Raw genomic sequence first — 19,268 nt, forward strand, 5'->3', positions numbered from 1 at the left:
AGTTCCACTCGTGACGAAAAGCATCATAGAGCGAGTGCTGCCTTGGAAACTCCAATGTGCAAAACTGCTGACATGCACGTTTTCTTTGGTGGCGGACAGATCTAACCAAGGCTCTCCCCAACGCTGAAAGAAACCTTGCACCACCTTCGAATGAAGACGCCATTTGTGATCGACCTAGCACCAACGGCTGAGTTCGTCCGCCCTGGCATTCAGAGAACCCGCCAGGTGGTGACCCACCGGGGTTATGCCCTGATATTCCAGCATGTCAAGGGGCGGAGAGCCTCCTGACAAAGGGTCCACAACCCCAGCCCTCTCTGTTTTTTGAAGTAGCACGTGGCGGTGGTGTGGTCTGTGAACACCTGCACCACTTTCTCTTTGATAGAGGGAAGGAATGCCTTCAGGGCCAGTATGATTGCCCGGAACTCCAGCAGGATGATATGGAGCCCGTACTCCGCCGGAAACCATACGTCTCTGATCTCCGCTTCCCCCAGATGGCCACCCCATCCCAGGAGCACGGTGAACTGAAAGTGCTTGTGGCCCACCATGAATCGTAGATAGCGTCTGTAGGCTGGCAGGACGGGAATGTGGAAATAAGCGTCTTGGAAGTCCAGCCGCACCATCCGGTCTCTTGGGTCGAGGGCAGGCAGGACTTAACCTAACTTGAGCATCTTGAACTTCTCCTTCCTGAGGAAGTGGTTGAGGGCCCGTACGTCTAGAATATGACGCAGGCCTTTGTCCTTCTTGGGCACCAGGAAGTACCAGGAATAGCAACTACAACCTACTTCTGGTGCAGGGACCCTTTCTATAGATCCCTTGGCCAAAAGAGCTGAGACTTCCAGGTGGATAGGCAAATGATCCTCCGACATGTGATCATAAGATGGTGGCATGGAGGGAGGGGTGGTCTCGAAGGGGAGGGAGTAGCCCATTCAGACAATTTGTAGAACCCACCTGTCCGACGTGATGGATTGCCAGTGGAGGAGGTGATGTTGAATCCTGCCCCAAACTGGCTTAAAATGGGCCTGGAACGTTGGATTAAGAGGATTTGGAGGCAGTGGCAGGGGGGAGATGGTGGTCTGGCCTGCCAGCTGGCTCCCAGACCCGCAAGGATGCTGGGTCCCACATCTGCAACCACTCAGAAACTAGGCAGCTTGCGTGAACCGGTGGCTAGACTGGACTGGACGTGGTTGGGCACCCCTTCCGTAGCCACGAAAGGGACGAATAACAGACTGGAGTGGCTGGGAAGGCGCAGTGAGGCCCAAAGATCTGGCTATAGCTTGAAAGTCTTTAAAGCGCACAAGCGCCAAATCTGCTTTGTCGCGAAAAAGACAAAGGCCATTAAAGGGCATGTCTATCAAGGTTGACTTGCCAGCCCCGGAAAAGCCAGATGTCCTCAACCAGGCGCAGTGTCTAAGTGCTACCGACATGGCAATTGTTATGCCCAGTGAGTTGGTGGCATCCAGTCCACACCAAATGGCGAATTTGGCTGTGTCTCTCCCATCAACAACTGCCTGGGAGAGAATGGCCCGGGCCTCCTCTGGGTACTGAGACAGCACCTGTGCGACCATATCCCAGATGGAATAGGGAGTAGCGGCACAAAAGGCCAGCGGTATTCATCGACTGCAGTGCTAAGCTTGAGGAAGAGAACATTTGCTTCCCAAGATGGTCCGGCTTCTTGGGTTCCCTATCTTGAGGAGCAGAAGGGAACATGCTCTTAGAAGGAGAGGTTTGGACCACCAAGACCTCAGGGGAAGGGTGTTGGGTCAGAAACACAGGGTTGCCCGGGGCCGGGCAGTGGCGGTGGGCAATTGTACTCCACAGGAGACCCTGTGCTGGGCTTGGACCATGTGCCCAGGAGGACATAAGTAAGGGCTTCACTGAATGACAAAAGGGGTTCAGAGTAAGAAGGCTGAGGCACCTCTGTCAGGAGGTTACTCCTGACTGCCACCGACGGGAGCTCAAGGCCAAGGACTTTCGATGCCCTTCTTACCACCACGGCATAAGACGCTCCCTCCTCCGTAGCCATGGTAGTGGGAGAAAGCAAATCAGAGAGGTGTCCAGACCACTGGCATCATCCAGGTCCTCTCGCCAGTCCGGTTCTTCCATCTGGTCGGTTAAAGGGTCCAGCGACTCCTCCCAGGCCTCATCACCACCCTCTGGTCAATAGGGAACACCAGAGATGAACAGGGGAACAAAATTAACCTCAGGCCTCATTCTGACGTCGGTCCGGCTCCGTGTCCAACTTGGGGATGAGCATGGGGACAGTGTCGGCCAAGGGCACAGCTTGCGCCGGGGACGTCATTGTCGAGATTGGTGCCGGGGAAGGTCGAATCAACCGGCATTGATCCAGATCCAGGCTTGGATCTGCTGGGGCTGAAGCCGCTGGTATCAAAGGCCAAAGGCCCTAGATCCCAGACCGACTCTGCGGGGCCCGAAGGCACACCGGCGGAGTCAGGCTGCCCAAAGTAAGTGGTATAAGGACCACTTCAGGAAGAGTGAATAGGCCTAGGGCATCGCTGGGGCTACACTACAGAACCAAAGGTTAGGAAGTAGGAGACCCACGGGAGACGCGTGCAGTGTGGGAACACAGTCGCGAGTTACCATAGAGTTATAATGGGAACGTAAAAGTTACAAAGTAGAAGATTAAGGACACTTCCGGATGTACTACAGTAAAACCCTTTTAAACTCTCTGCAGCGTCGAGGACCAGGAGGCCTTGACGACGACCAGGAGCTGGATTCGAGCTGTCTCACAAAGGATCTAGATGTCTGCGGTGTCGGTCTCCGGATTGGACCCAACAAGCCTTGGCAAACGCAATCCATGTAGGAAGGGAAGATTGGCTTCAGTTCAGACCAGCAAGGTCTGGGGAGCTTCTCCTTCGCATGGAAGCTGGAGCAAGCCCGGAGCAACCAGGCAAGTGGTGTAGTTTTAAAAGAAAGTCTTTGGAGGGCTAACTAGTCAACAGGCTAGCAACCGGGAAGACGCGTCGAGCTGAAATGCAGGAGCAGGCCCCACGCGGCACTCATGGAGTGTGGAGGGCTGAGCTTCGGTGCAAATGGCGCTTGGGTCTGGGGCTTCTCAAACCCCAATGCACAACTTCGAGGGTGCCTCAGAAGCTGCATGGTTTAGCAAAGAGCAGTCCGGTTCCACGTCTTTCGTGTCCGCCACGGGTCTCAGATTTACTGTGTATGTGGGTCGGAGTCAGAGAAGTCAGGAAGTCCAGTTCCTGACTCGCTGAGTCTTCGGGTTCCGGCAGGAGCGCGACAAAGCAAACTGGCAAGTTACTGGTGGTGCCTGTTTGCACAGGGTGGTAACTCCTTGACCACAAGGGAGATGTCTTCAGTCTTCTAGTCGGTATAGAACGTCGAAGGTCCAAGAGTTCTGTTTCAGAGTTTCAGTCCAGGATAATCTAATGTCTCTAGACACAGCTCCTATCTTTATACTAATCTAAGGGGCTGGATTACCTGCTAGGTCCCTCCTATGGGTGGACCCTGAGAAGGGGGTGGTTACACCCCTTTCTCTTTGTCCAGTTTTGCGCCAGAGTGGGGCTGGAGTGCCCCAGAAACTGGTTTGAACCGGGCTATGCATGGAGCACCTAGTGTGCCCCAGGCAGTGTCCCATTTAGCAGCCCTCCCTGTCCCAATACACTAAAAGCCTGTCTGGGGAGGTGCTAGCACCTCCCAAGGCAGGGAACCTATTGTCCAGGCCTCCCCTGCCAGAGTTTTGTCCAGCAGCAGGAGGTCAGACTCGTGGCAGCAGCATCCATTTTGTGATGCTGAGGCTCTGTTTAACTTTAACCGGGTAAAGCAGTAACTACATGTCTTCTCCCTCTAGAAGGGTGGAATACTACCCCCGCCGCCAGAACTGGCGGGAGGGTAGTATTCCAAAGTGTTTGACACCTTACACGACATGTTTTGATAAAGCCAATCCAAAGTTAGCATTAACCGCGAGGATTATAATACACTTAAGAGAATATGGTATGGCTATATCATATAACAGCTATAAGGACATGGTTCCGATAGCTGCAGAGGGGCTCAGCTCACGCTAGAGCACCCTCTCACCTAAAACCAAGCTCTCTGCCCTCAGGATTGTCAAGGCCTGCCATAGGAGTGACTTATAGGTATATATGTGTGTATACATAAGGGTAGATATAGGTATAGTATATCTAAGCAAGGGGTGATTATACCACCTTGCCCAAGCTGAGTGATCAGCCTGTGGTGTCAGTTCGGATGGCCAGCCAGGGGTGGCATAATACATGCTGCAGCCCCTGGTAGGCCTTGGATGCACCTATGCCCTGGGTACCTATGGTACACTATACAGGGGCTCACAGAGGTGACCCAATTCCCAATTAGGTATATACCTAAAGTCCTTTTTACAGGGAGAGCAGATAGCCTGGGGCCCTGAATAGCAGGATCCCAGGCCAACTAAGTCAAAAACCAGCTAAACACTAGGCAAAAAGTTGGGGTAACCATAAAGTCAGATATCCACCTTCCTACACCGACGTGCAGGGGTATTGCTGAAGAAAAAATCTTCAGATCCAGACTGACGCCTGGGGGAGATTCTAGGTTAAGCAATCTACAACGAACAGCCTCTATCAGATACTACACCTTAGGATCTGCACACAAGGTAAGTACGACGGTTCATTCTTTGCAATAGGATTCTCTTTTCTTCAGATAACACAGTTCAACACTTAGACAATTTTTTGGCCCAAAATCTTTTTGCATGGGTTCCTATGGGAAAAAGTGTTAGCAGTTTAACAGGTAAGTGCACAACATACAAGGGTGAGTTTTGGGGGTTGGGACCAAGGTTCTCTAAAGGTATAGATGGGCACTCATGTTGCACCAACAGCAGCACTGGGGCAACCGGGTGCAGAGTGATGGAGGCCAATGTTAGCAAATAGGGCTAAGAGGGCCTTCAGTTAGGGACTGCTGACAAGCAGGCTACTCGGGTGAGGGAGCAAAGCTCCTAGGGTCAAGGTCAGCATTGCAGGAGCCACACCGCCTTTGCTTTACAGTAGATGCTTTTGGGTCCGAATACAGCCGCACTGAGGCTGAACGGGGATTGTCCCGTCATTCCTTGCCCACCTTATCGGGGTGTGGCCCTTATATCGGTCTAATAAGGTGCCATTATATCTTGGATTTACTCTCTCTTCCATTGAGAAGTCGCTTTCTTTGTTAATTTCATTCCTGCTGAAATGAGTATGTGTATACTCATCCTATAAACCCAACTATCGCGGATAATTTGACCCTGACATTGTTGCGAGTGTATGGTGTCTTGCTTTTATGTCCTGAAGAAGTCCTTTATTGGACGAAACGCGTTGGCTGTGTTGTTTAAAAAAAAAAAAAAAAAGAATATTGTGAATAAAAGAAGAAACTATAGGAAAAATTCCATGGATATACACTAGTTATTTCTTCGTTTGTTGTTAAGTGGTGCACCTTTGCATTGTGTTTAAAAATTGCAGGAGCCAACAACCAGCACAGGAGCTGCACCATCAGCGGCTCTGGACGGCCGGGTTTAGGGTGCAAAAAGGGCATTGGGGTCCCTGTCTTTCCCAATGGAGACCTTCGGTTTTGCAAAGATGCTGCAGGCTCGGGCATGGAGGCTTCCTGAAGGCGGCGACCGGCTGCAGAAGTAAGCTGGGATCTGGCGTGATGCCTGGACTCCATTGGTTGGGCCACCCAAGACTGTGGGGTGTGGGGTGCAGGAGTGCCTTCTAGCATAGGGTTTTCTTACCAGCTCTAGTCGCTGTCGGAGGGACCCTTCAGGTTGAGGCTGCAGGTGTCACCTTGAGGGAGGTAGGGGATCATTAGATCCCAGGTCAGGATCACTGGGGAGACCTCCTTGGGGAGTTGGGCCACTTGAACTCGGGCAGTGGGCATCGGGTGCAGAGAGGTTCAGAATAGCTGAGTCACTGGAGTCCGGATTCAAGAGGTGAGTCTTTGGTTGAGCAAATCCGGTGCTCACAGGAGACAGTCTTTGGGAAGGTCACAGGCCTGGTCCTCCAGGGTCTGGGTGTTGCTGGACTCGCCAGGGTTCCTGCTGTAGGCAGGTCGTAGATGGGCCAGGCCGGTAGGACTAGGGCTAAGGCAGTTGGTGTCCTCTTTAACTTCCTGGGTCAGCAGGGCTCTTCGGTCCATCTTCTTCCTCCCTAAATTCTGAGGAGGCAAGGTTCAGGGCTGCCCCTAAATACTAAATGTAGAGGTGTTAAAAGGGTATGCAAGTCGGGACCACTGGGTCCCTTCCTTGGGGTGTGTACATCCCCTATTATGCCACCCTCCAGTGGGAGGGGGCATGATCCTCTTCCTAATTGGCTGAGTCCCCTCATCTTCAAAGTGGAGGGGACTGAGATATGTGCTTCACCTCACATCCCCCACTTGGTGGGGGTTGCAAAGGTGGGCACACCTCTCTTCCTAGCTTGAGTTTCCCGCTGATTATCCCAGCCAAAGTTGAGCCCAGAACCAGTGGAAGTCAGTTGCTGGGGCACCAACAGGGAAGGCAGGGACCACATCCAAAGGTGACAGGCCTTTAAAGCGTCCCCTTTCATGGACCTAGTCTATCCTTGGGGAGTATGTATGACACCTCTACCCAGGATGGGCTTTGTTCCTGGACCCAGAGAGCGGAGGCTCTCTACCCAGGGGTCCAGAAACCTGTCTGGTGATGGCAAATGGTGGGCAGCCATTCAGGAACCACGCCATGGCTGATCAATTTTCAGGAGGCATCTCTAAGATTAAATGCCACACTGGTATCAGTGTGGGTTTACTGTTCTGAGAAGTTTGCTACCAAACTTCACAGTTTTCAGTAAAGCCATTATGGAGATGTGGAGTTTGTAATGAGCAACTCCCAGGCCATATACTCTTTATGGCTTTACTACACTTACAATGTCTTATAATGGACTTAAACACTGTAGGGGTACAAGGCTAATGCCTCCGTACCCTCACCTTAGGGCTAATGTAACCAGCTAGAGGGGTGACTTACCTAGACCTTAGGCAGTGGATTGCAGGCATAGCACACAGGGAAGTGTGGCATTTTGACTCTTCACTTTTCTCTGTACCACAACACGCAGCCTGTGGTGGGGGGATGGGTGTATGTGTGTGTGTTAAGTGAACTTATATAAAGTGATGCCTACGGTATTGATTCTGTGAACATTTGATGAAAGCTAGATACCATAAATTATGTCTTCAGTTTTCTCAAAAAACCTTAAAGAATTAATCTTCAGATCTACTTTATCTTCATTCATCTAATCACTATCCAATGAATTAAATAAATCCAAGCAACAAAAAACAAACATTGATTTTGTATCTTGTTTTAGTAAACCAAATCTTTTATCGAGAAAATTAATTAGCTCTTTTTATACTATTCATTTGCTTTTTTTTTTACACATATATACATTGTTGACAATTTTAAACATATATATTTGTACAATATACAAATATATACAAACATACACATAAACACAAAAATAAAATACTTGTGTTCCTAAACCGTTTTTCTGGTTAAAGTGCTCAATTACTTTAAGCAAGGAAATATCTGGCACTAAATTATAAGCCCTTATTCCTTTATTTTGGTCATCACAACATATTTACAGGGAGCCTGGGAACATAAACCTTTTGTGCTTCCTTTTCTAATTAACTATGGTTGCTGAGCTACACTGCTGGCGTTAAACCCAGCACTGAAAGATCGATAAAGGCCCAGTTTCCAATACGTTCATACATTCAATCTAATACAAAAATAATACCATTGTGCCACGGAAAATGAAAATGAGAACATAAACTCTTTCCAGTCTCAACAAAAAAACGAAATAATTTCCATGTATTTAACTAAAAGAAAGTCTTACAATAAATATTCCATATTTGAAACAATCAATGTTACCATAGAATTCAAAGATATACCTTATATCCCAGTGAGTTGCCAAACCTCGTACAATCTATCCACATCATTTGAATATTCAGTTTTACAGAGCGATAGTTCCCAGTTGAATTTTGAAAAACACAGTTGTAAACAACGCGGGTACAAACCTTTTCAAAATAGTAATGCCCAGATCTCATCTCTATCGTTCAGACCAGATTTTGACGTCTGATATTTTTCTATCATTCTAGCTTCTAGATGATTAAGTTTTAGTTCTGTCTCACCTTTACTCATGTTAGTGACATTACATAAGAACACTGACCACTGTATGTCTGTTTCTGAGTGGTTGTGAGCTAAATAGTGACTTACCAGTGGGGCCCCTGTTGTTTTGCATTTTAACCTAAATTTATGTTGCAAAATGCGAGATTTGACAGCTTGTGTGGTTTGGCCAAATAACACTTAACGCAGGGACACTTTATACAGTAAATAGTATTTTTTTAATTACAGTTAGTAAATGATCGTTGTAAATGTGTGGTCCCATTGATCTGAATGTTTTTAGAATCTTTCGTCAGGCTACATGCCGCACAATTCTGACGTCTAAAATGACCCACCACGGGAGGTAAGCCAAGGAGATCTCTCGTATCTCTCGGGGGGGGGGGGGGGACACATTTTTAGATGATAACGCTCTCACAAGTTGATTGCGAATATTTCGGCCTTTTTTAAAAGCAAAGAGGGGTTTGGGTTTGCCCAAATTATTGGTGATATTTTAATCAGTAATAAATTGAAAATTACCTGATCCAAAGAACTGCCTGCACTGAGCATCTCTATCTGCACATTTTCCTTGATAGCAGTAAGATTTTTCTTTTTTGCACGGATTCCCATTTTGTTGAAAGACATCACTAACACACGTTGGTGACACTCCATCACAGTACTCTGGAAGGTCACACTCGTCAGAAACTTCTCTACACTGTGCGCCTCTAGGAAGAATCTGATAGAACAATTTATAAAAGCACATTCCAATAACTGAAAACACATTGACAAGAAGAGTCCAGTGACTGATTTGCTGGTGACATGGCAGAGAACAAATGTTCAAGCAAATTAACAAACTTCTAACTGCCTCACATACAAAAACTCTGCTGAATAAAGGCACGTTTAAATGAATACTCACAGTTACACTGACAGTATTTTTTTTTATAAACAAGTTTTAATGGCCAGAAGGTGGCCAACAGTGGTCGTGGCACAGATAGAGTAAGTACATTGAACAACAGGTTCATATTGTGACCATAGAAAACCAGAGCATACATGTACAAATGGTGATTAGTCTCCCAGACATGTTAACTTGAATACATTGGGTCATAAGTTCCGCCACTTCCCCCACACCCGATCATGTTTTCGGTGGCAGCCCCTCACTTCAAATACCACCCGTTCATACTGGGCACACCAATCCACTCTCTGCTGCCACTGTGAAAGTGTGGGGGAGGAGGGACTCCGCTATTTCGCCACAACATCACACTTTGCAACAAGGAGTGCTGGACCTAGAAAGGCCCTTTCAGCCCTAGTACCACCCGTACCATCAAATAACCCAAGGAGGATCTGAAGGAGGAGAGGGTACTGCCCACCCCAACACCTCAGCAAGGTCTTTAGTCACTGCAGTCCAGTATAGCTGTATCCTCACACAGGACCATAACATATGAAAGAAGTCTGCTGGAATAGCTGCGCACCATGGGCAGGCGGAGTCGGAGCAAAGGCCTGCCGTGTGTAGGCGCATGGGGGAGATAGGCTACATAAAGATAATACACTTGTATTAGTCGCAGCTTGGAGGAGATGGTGAGCTCTCTGGGCCATCAGGGCATCACGCTGGTCATCGTCCTCCAATAAACCCACCCAACCTTCCCATTTGGTTTTGAGATGGTTAAGTGAGTCAGGAGCGCTATTTATGAGTGTTCAGTAGATTTGAGAAACTCCTTCGCGACCCAGGCTGCCCTCTAGGAGTTTGGCTTCTAGGGGATTACATTCTGGGAGGGGCTCGGCACTCTGAACGTGGTTATGAAGGGCGTGCCTGATTTGAAGATACCTATAGAATTAGGTATGAGAGAGCGTATACTTCCTGAAGGTTTGAGAAGGAGCGTATGTGCGTCCCTGACCACACAGTTCCTAATGTACAAGTTACTTACCTTCGGTAACGATGTATCTGGTAGAGACGATTCTAGCCGCAGATTCCTTAACGTAGAATTATCCCCAGGTGTGAGACTGGATCCGGAAAAAATGTTGCCACAGCATCTCTGCGTGCCTGGGGACGGCACAATGTGACTCCGCCCTGACGTTGTCCGCGTACGTGACGTCAGCGAGGTCACATAAGTCACACCGCGGCGCGCTGACATCAGTTTTCTTTGGAGAACTTTTCTGCGTCACAACGGGGAGCCATCACAAACAAAACTGTGAGAGTATGGGAACAGCACCGCTCAGAGTAGCAACCCTGCAAAGCGAAGGCAATGTCCTCACTGGAAGCAGAAAACATGTGAAAAATGTAATGACAGACGACAGAAAGTCTGCAACCACAATCTATAACAGGGAAGGAGCCACAAGCCAGGAACAGATGAGTAACGAAAAGGTACCCTGAGACAACACCATCAAGGAGTGTTGTATCCCCTGCAAAGAACTAAGGGGATGAGGCACAACCAAGAGACCCCAATCCAGAGGACCGCAGAGGAGTCAGAAACCTCATGCTATGAAAAAGAGATAAGATTATGAGTAGGCCCCACAATGAAATAACCAGGGTATAGGGATGCATAAGTACACATGAACCTACCTACCGTCCAATTACTGGAAGGGAAAGAGTGGAACAAATAAACAGAACAAAGCACCCTGCCAGGGAGGAAGTGAAAGAGGGCACTCGCAGAAGACAAGCTACCTGGAGGGAGGGGAGTGCAGAAGACCAAGATGAAGGTCTTCGCAGAACGGGGAGGAAGGGCGGACCATGAAGGAATCTGCGGCTAGAATCGTCTCTACCAGATACATCGTTACCGAAGGTAAGTAATTTCTACATCTGATAGAGACTACTAGCCGCAGATTCCTTAACGTAGAATAGATACCCTAGCCATACCCAGTGAGGAGGAGGGTCTTCGATAGAACGTCACTGTTGGACCTGGGCCTCTTGGCAGGGTCATCCCTAAACTTTTTGCCTTCCTCCAATACTCTCTCTGACCTGTTTTTGTTGGTTTAATGACTCTGGGCACTTTACCACTGCTGACCAGTGCTAAAGTGCATATGCTCTCCCTACTGTAAAGTGTACATGTGATTGATGTCCATGATTGGTTCATTGGATTTACTGTTAGTCCCTAGTAAAGTGCACCAGGAGTGCCAGGGCTTGTGAATGCCAATACTGCTAGTGGGCCTGCAGCGCTGGTTGCGCCACCCACAGAAGCAGCCTTAAAATGTGTCTAGGGTCTGCCATTGCAGAACCTGCGTGCAGTCTGGTACTGTCATGCTGGCTGGGCAAGTGCACACACTTGCCAGCCCCTAAACCTTCCCTTAACTTCATATTAGTCACCCCTATGGTAGGCCTGAGGGCAGGGTGCATTGTAAGTGTAAGGTAGGACATGCCCTGATGTGTGTGGCATGTCCTAATAGTGAATTACTGCCAAATTCGTTTTTCACTATTGTAAGGCTACCAGTTCCCTTTAGGCCAGATGGCCTGCTGGAATTATTACACTCTATAATCCCAGCAGGCTCAGGGAACATGGTAGAAATGAATGTCTAGTATGCCTGAACTCAGAATAATAAAATACTTCTTTTAGTAAAGTTTATTTTAATATCCTGGGTTTGCAAATGCTACTTTTAGAAAGTTAGCATTTGCTGGTCTAACCATTTCAGCCCGCCTCTGCTTGGATGTGGATCTGACTGTCTGGTGTGTGTGAGTGACAGGGCTGGGAGTTGACAGGTAGTGATTAGCAGGATGACCCCTTAGTGGGTGGTGGGAGTTTCCCCTGACTGATGCATCAGGCTGTGCCCCTGCCTCCACAATGCTGGCTCCGCCCTCCTGGGGAGCGACTGATGACTCAGCCTGCACCTGGCCCAGGAAGGACCGAAGCTTGTCAACAAAGTGCTCAAGCTGCCCCTGTCTTCACAATGCCGGCTCCGCCCCCCTGGGGAGCGGCTGATGTGCCTGCCCTCACACTGCATGCAGAAGCCAGAAGTACCCACAACAAGTGCTCAGAGACTGGAGCAGTTATGCAGAGGCCCCCCTGGCTTGCTAGAACAAAAGAAACTGGGTATAAAAGAAGGAGCCCTGCTCCTTGTAAATTAGATCCTGTTTGTGCTACAAGAGAAACTCTGCCCGAAGAGAAGGACCTGGAAGGACTACAAGGAGGAGTGCTGACTCTGGCCTGTGTCTGGTGCCTTGCTGCCAAAGGAGAGGAAGAGAAAAGACTACAAGGGACTTTTGCTTTTTATTTTTACTTTGTGCCAAACTCTGCTGAAAAGATCTCCAAGGGCTTGCCTGTGAACTTGCCCCCTGACCAGCGCTCCAGGAACAGTGAGCGCTACCCCCTGACTAAGGCATCTGCTGTGTGTGCTGCTTATCGCTGCAGCGCTGATTGAGGAGGACGAGGGCATCTACCCCCCTGCACACCGTGACCGTGGGTTCAGCCAGCCGCCCTAGCATCGTGAGGCCTAGCCGCCGCTGGCCCGAGCACCGCGACGGCGTCTGCCTTTCGCCCCACGAGAACAAAGTAACGGAGGACCCGTCCGGTCCAAGCATCGAGGTCTACTGGGCTCAAGCGCCGTAGACTCCCCCGCAAAGACGGACTGCCGCCCTTCTGTCCTCCCCCGCTATCAGCGTCCTGTCCGACTGCCCCGCTGAAAGGGCATCACCGCGACCGGCACTTTGGCTGGGTACGTCCCGCACTTGGGGACCGTACTGCCACTGCGCCACACCCAGCCGCCGCCGTCAGGACTGAAGAGAAGACTGAGTGAAGGACCTGTGACCCCATTGAGCACCGCCGCCCCCGGGTGACCCGGGACCTGCTGCCTCGAGCCGCAGCTCGCCTCGCCCGTCAAGGAAGCAACGCGACGTGGGACAGCTTCCCCCTGCAGCCGTCCTCTTCGAAGATCCCCACAAGAAGTTCAAGGTACTGTCTTTTGCCCTTCACGGTGCGAGCGTCCTGCAACCCGAGCTCGCACCGCGCTGACTGATCTCCGGCACCCCGGGAGCCTCGCAGCTGCTGTCTGCTGGCAGCGCGAGCCGCCCTTGAATCAGAGGCTCGCTCTGCTCTTGGCCCCCGAGGCCCCGCCTGACGCTTCCTGTGGCCCGCGGCATCCTCTCCCCGAGTCGAGCCCCCGAAGGGTGACTCCTTCCTAGAGCGGAGACCACGGGAAGCGCTCTAAGACACTTGAACCTTCTTAAAGCTGGGCAGAAGGCCCAAAAGAGTGCGTTTATTTGAGAACTGTGACTACTGATAAAGATAACTGGAACCTGCCTACAAGAAAGTAACCAAGACTGTATTTACAAGCCTGCTTGAAACTTATATAAAAGATATATATTTTTACAAATACAGTTTGGTGTCATTGTGTGGTGGGTTGGTGGCGATGGTGTAATGTTGCAAATGTTTAACCCTATATGCCCCAGAGATTAGCCTAAGACTGCTTAAGCCACACTACCTAGAGGGTAAGCAGAGGTTGTCTTGAAGGTAACCCTCAGCCCTGACGGGGAAGAGAGAGTCCCTGCTTGTCGCCAGTGCTGCACTGCGCCAACTAGAGACTCCCCCTTCCTACAGTCACCAGCTTGGAAGAACACAAGGCCCCAACAGATACAAATCATTTGCAGCGCTTTTGGGGGTTTGTAGCGCGATAACCATTGTTTGAACTTAAATCACTTGTAGCGCTTTTGGGGGTTTGTAGCACTGTACTCGGAATCGCGCATTCACAGCTGCAGCGCTACTTGTGCAGCGCTGTTTCATAGAGCATTGCCTGTATTTGAAAGCGATAGTGGTCGCACTCGCCAGACACATTGTCCCAGCCACTGTTTGACTCGGTGCCCCAGCCTATCTCCACTTTAGATTCTCACGTTCATTTTGCTTATTGTTGTACCGCGGAGCCCGTCCTCCACAGCCCGCCCCGCCTCCCAGCTGACCCTCCCTCCCACGGACTGTATAGCCCGCTCCAACTACCTTAGCGCTGTGACCGTCCTGTCGCTTGCAGAAGCGGTCGCTCCCTTCGCCTACAACCATCAGCTGGTATCGTTACTGACGCTCTGAACCAATCTATTGCCATTATTTGCTGGCTCCTAGATTGATTATCGCTATAGCGCGATAACCATTGTTTGAACTTAAATCATTTGTAGCGCTTTTGGGGGTTTGTAGCGCGATAACCATTGTTTGAACTTAAATCACTTGTAGCGCTTTTGGGGGTTTGTAGCACTGTACTCGGATTCGCGCATTCACAGCTGCAGCGCTACTTGTGCAGCGCTGTTTCATAGAGCATTGCCTGTATTTGAAAGCGATAGTGGTCGCACTCGCCAGACACATTGTCCCAGCCACTGTTTGACTCGGTGCCCCAGCCTATCTCCACTTTAGATTCTCACGGCCATTTTGCTTGTTGTTGAACCGCGGAGCCCGTCCTCCACAGCCCGCCCCGCCTCCCAGCTGACCCTCCCTCCCACGGACTGTATAGCCCGCTCCAACTACCTTAGCGCTGTGACCGTCCTGTCGCTTGCAGAAGCGGTCGCTCCCTTCGCCCACAACCATCAGCTGGTATCGTTACTGACGCTCTGAACCAATCTATTGCCATTATTTGCTGGCTCCTAGATTGATTATCGCTATAGCGCGATAACCATTGTTTGAACTTAAATCATTTGTAGCGCTTTTGGGGTTTGTAGCGCGATAACCATTGTTTGAACTTAAATCACTTGTAGCGCTTTTGGGGGTTTGTAGCACTGTACTCGGAATCGCGCATTCACAGCTGCAGCGCTACTTGTGCAGCGCTGTTTCATAGAGCATTGCCTGTATTTGAAAGCGATAGTGGTCGCACTCGCCAGACACATTGTCCCAGCCACTGTTTGACTCGGTGCCCCAGCCTATCTCCACTTTAGATTCTCACGGCCATTTTGCTTGTTGTTGAACCGTGGAGCCCGTCCTCCACAGCCCGCCCCGCCTCCCAGCAGACCCTCCCTCGCCCCTCCCCTTCCACTATCCACATATGACAGATGCCTCTACGCGCAGCGGTCAAGCGCAGCGGTCGCGCCCTATGCGCGCCGAAGGTGCGCCAAAGGTAAGCCCGTCTACGCCCGTCCGTGCCTGGACCGCGCCCAGCGCCAGAGCCCCCGCAAATCGCACTCTGGCCGCGTTAAGTATGACGCAGCCACCCTCCTAGCCCTCAACCCCGGACGCTTATCCCAATGCTACAAAGCTGCCCCAGGACGCACACACGGACCATTCACCTGCCACTCCTGCAAATATACCACATCAACTAACCCCAAACACAGCTCCAACTCCAACCACCTGAAGTGCATCCTGCTGAATACCCGCTCGGTCCACAGACACGCCACCGAACTCTGGGATCTACTCGACACCATATCACCAGACGTCGCCTTCCTCACTGAAACATGGATGAATGCATCATCAACACCCGACATCGCCATAGCCATACCGAACAATTACAAGATCATCCGAAAAGACCGCTCCATTCATACTGGAGGAGGCATCGCCATCGTCCACAAGAACACCATCAAGATCACGACCAGCTCTGACGATAACCTTACCACCGCCGAACACCTCCACTTCCAGATCCACTCGGACCCCAGAACCACACTCAGAGGCACCCTCCTCTACAGACCTCCAGGAACACGTGAACAATTCACCGAGGACATCACTGACTTCATCAGTCCTCATGCCCTCGCCTCCGAGAACTACATTCTACTAGGAGACCTCAACTTCCACCTAGAAAAGAAAAACGACAGCAACACCACCACCCTTCTGGACAACCTGGCGAATCTCGGACTCAAACAACTTGTTGACACCCCCACCCATATAGCCGGGCATACGCTAGACCCTATCTTCACTTCCAGCAAACACATCTCCTTCGATCACTCCACAGCTCTCCACTGGACGGCCACAATTGTGTTCACTTCAGCTACAAAACAACCTCGTCCCACAACCCCCCACAACCTATTCCCCGAAGAAAATGGAATAAAATCACCACCGACCAACTCCTCACATCACTCAACCAAAAACCACCCGCCCTCTCATCGGACCCAAACCAAGCTGCCATCAAATTCAAACTATGGATCACTCACAGCGCTGACGAATTAGCACCCTTGAAAAACAATCACACCAAACAAGACTACAAAAAGGCACCCTGGTTCAACGATGACCTTAAGAAATCCAAGAAACTATGCCGTACCCTCGAGAAAACATGGAGAAAAAACCCAACCGCCGAAAACATGACCACCCTCAAGACAGCCACCCGCAAACACCACCAGCTGATTCGATCCTCCAAGAAATCAGCACTCAAGAATCGACTCGACAACAACGCCCATAACAGCAAGGAACTATTCAACATCGTCAAAGAATTTACCTACCCCACCGCAGCCTCAAACGACATCACTCCCTCCCAAGACCTCTGCGATTCGCTATCCTCCTTCTTCTACAACAAAATTGCCGACATACATAACAGCTTCAAGAACAGTTCCAACGAACAATCCCCCTTACCCCCCTCAGAACTTAAACAGCCCTCTAACACTCTCAGCGCCTGGAACTCAATCACCACCGATAACACCATCCGCCTAATGAATTCCATCCACTCTGGCTCGCCAACCGACCCATGCCCCCACCACATCTTCAACAAAGCAGACTCCATCATCGCACCCCATCTCCGTGATGTTATCAACTGCTCCTTCAACTCTGCTACCTTCCCAGAAAGCTGGAAACATGCCGAAGTCAGCGCCCTCCTGAAGAAACCCACAGCAGACCCCTCTGAACTCAAAAACTACCGCCCAATATCCCTCCTCCCTTTCCCGGCAAAAGTCATAGAGAAAGCCGTCATTAGCCAACTCGCCACCTTCCTCGAATCCAACAACTCCCTCAATCCCTCACAGAACGGCTTTCGAGCCAAACACAGCACCGAAACCGCCCTCATCGCAGCCACAGACGATATCCGAACACTACTGGACAACGGAGAAACAGTGGCCCTCATTCTACTCGACCTCTCCGCCGCCTTCGACACAGTCTGTCATAGCACCCTCATACAACGCCTCAACAACATCGGAATACAAGGAAAAGCACTGGACTGGATCATCTCGTTCCTCGCCGGAAGAACCCAGAGAGTAAGACTTCCGCCATTCAAATCAGAAGCTACCAAAGTCATTTGCGGTGTACCACAAGGATCATCACTCAGTCCCACCCTCTTCAACGTTTACATGAGTCCACTCACATCCATCGCACGTCACCACAACCTCAACATCATCTCCTACGCTGACGACACCCAGCTGATCCTTTCCCTCACCAAAGACCCTAACTCCGCCAAAACCAACCTCCACGAAGGCATGAAAGAAGTAGCCGAATGGATGAAAAACAGCCGCCTAAAACTTAATTCAGACAAAACGGAGGTGCTCATCCTAGGATCATCCCCCTCTGCCTGGGACAACTCATGGTGGCCTTCAGCTCTGGGCACAGCACCCACACCCACAGATCATGCACGCAACCTGGGCTTCATCCTAGATTCCTCACTCTCGATGACCAGACAAGTCAACGCCGTCTCATCCTCCTGCTTCAACGTACTTCGTATGCTAAAAAAAAATCTTCCGTTGGATCCCCTCCGAGACAAGAAAGACTGTCACCCACGCATTAGTCACGAGTCGACTGGACTACGGAAACACCCTCTACGCCGGAATTACAGCCAAATTACAGAAAAAACTCCAACACATCCAAAACGCATCAGCGAGACTCATCTTGGACATCCCTTGCCAAAATCACATTACCGGCCACCTGAAAGACCTCCACTGGCTCCCCGTCAACAAGAGAATAACATTCCGTCTCCTCACCCACGCACACAAGGCCCTCTACAAACTGGGGCCCGAATGCCTCAACACTCGACTATCCTTCTACACACCAATCCGCCAACTAAGATCCTCCAATCAAGGCCTCGCCGCAGTTCCGCGTATCCAGAGATCCACCATGGGAGGCAGATCCTTCTCCTTCTTGGCAGCCAAGACCTGGAACTCACTCCCCACCCACCTCCGCCTTACACAGAAACACATCTCCTTCAGAAAAGAACTTAAAACCTGGCTATTCGATAAATAATGAACCCACCCCCAAGCGCCTTGAGACCCTCCGGGTGAGTAGTGCGCTATATAAATCCTTGAACTTGAACAGGGAATGTGTCATGGGGGCAGGGAGGACGGCCCAGACCACACCGTGCAGAAGTAAGCAAGAACAAGGAGAAGGGAAGGCCAGGATACCACAAGTCTACCCGAGGGTTAAAGGGCGTCCTCCAGAAACCCTGGAGTGGCAAACAGCACCAAGAGAGTACCAAAGGAAGAAAAGAACCACCCGCAAAATCCAAGGAGAAGATGCAGAAACGGAGGCAGAGCCCGCCTCAGGAGAACACACACAGTAAAGGGGACAGCTGAACTAGCATCAGCCCCGAGGCTGCGGACAATGCAGGAACGGCCCCACCGCCAACAAGGGCATACGTGAGAAGGTAGACACAGTAGCGCAAAGCTCCAGCAGAGCAAGGAACAGGAGCACACAGGTACATGCCGAGGCACACGGAGGTGGGCCATAGTGACCATGCATGCGCAGCAGGCAGCTGATACATACTATGAAGTAGTGTGCCCAAAACAAGCCAAGCGCAAGACAAAGACAGAGGCAAGGGAACCCCAGAACAAGCCCCAGAAAAGGACCGTCCCAGTGGCACAACCCGACCCACAAGAAGAAGTGGAGAAATATGTAGCACAAGCCTAAAGAAGTCAACCAGAAAACAGAGAACATATCTTTTCACCCCTGGGACACAAGGCAGGGGACCAGGCCGTAGTGTCGGATAACAAGGTGGAAACACCACGACACAACACCGTAGAGGACATGACAAAAGCCGATCTGGCGCTCCAGGGGCTGAAGAGGGAAGGCAAAACGCACAGAAGCAGATATCCTGCAGGGAAAAGGACAAAATGCACAAATGGTAAGCCCTGTATGCAAAGGATAGAAACACCACCGGATACTGAGCAGGACAAAACCTGGAACAGCGCAAGCTGCACTAAGACGGAAGAAAAAAGACCGCACCAAGCAGTATACAGTGACGCCAGGAAGGGCGAGGAACCTGAGAAGGTCTCCACACCCGCCCAGCTTAGTACAGATCTATACAATAGCCGACAAGTACCCCACCTAGGGTATGACACGTCCCAAAACAAAACATGGGAACACTTCCTGGGGAAAAA

The 19,268-nt window shown here is 50.4% G+C and overlaps 1 protein-coding gene across 4 annotated transcripts in view; it reads right to left on the reverse strand.

Annotated features, from left to right (window-relative positions):
* LOC144791082 (disintegrin and metalloproteinase domain-containing protein 9-like) overlaps positions 1-19,268 on the reverse strand; it is a 2,835,950-nt gene that overhangs the window by 1,445,475 nt on the left and 1,371,207 nt on the right. For all 4 annotated transcript variants that reach the window (XM_078665732.1, XM_078665731.1, XM_078665734.1 and 1 more), the window contains one exon: positions 8,633-8,828. In XM_078665732.1, coding sequence (XP_078521858.1) covers positions 8,633-8,828 — 196 coding nt within the window. The remainder of the gene's footprint in view (positions 1-8,632; positions 8,829-19,268) is intronic.

The sequence above is a fragment of the Lissotriton helveticus genome, chromosome 11 (genome assembly GCF_964261635.1).
Source record: "Lissotriton helveticus chromosome 11, aLisHel1.1, whole genome shotgun sequence".
NCBI classification, from domain to species: Eukaryota; Metazoa; Chordata; class Amphibia; order Caudata; family Salamandridae; genus Lissotriton; species Lissotriton helveticus.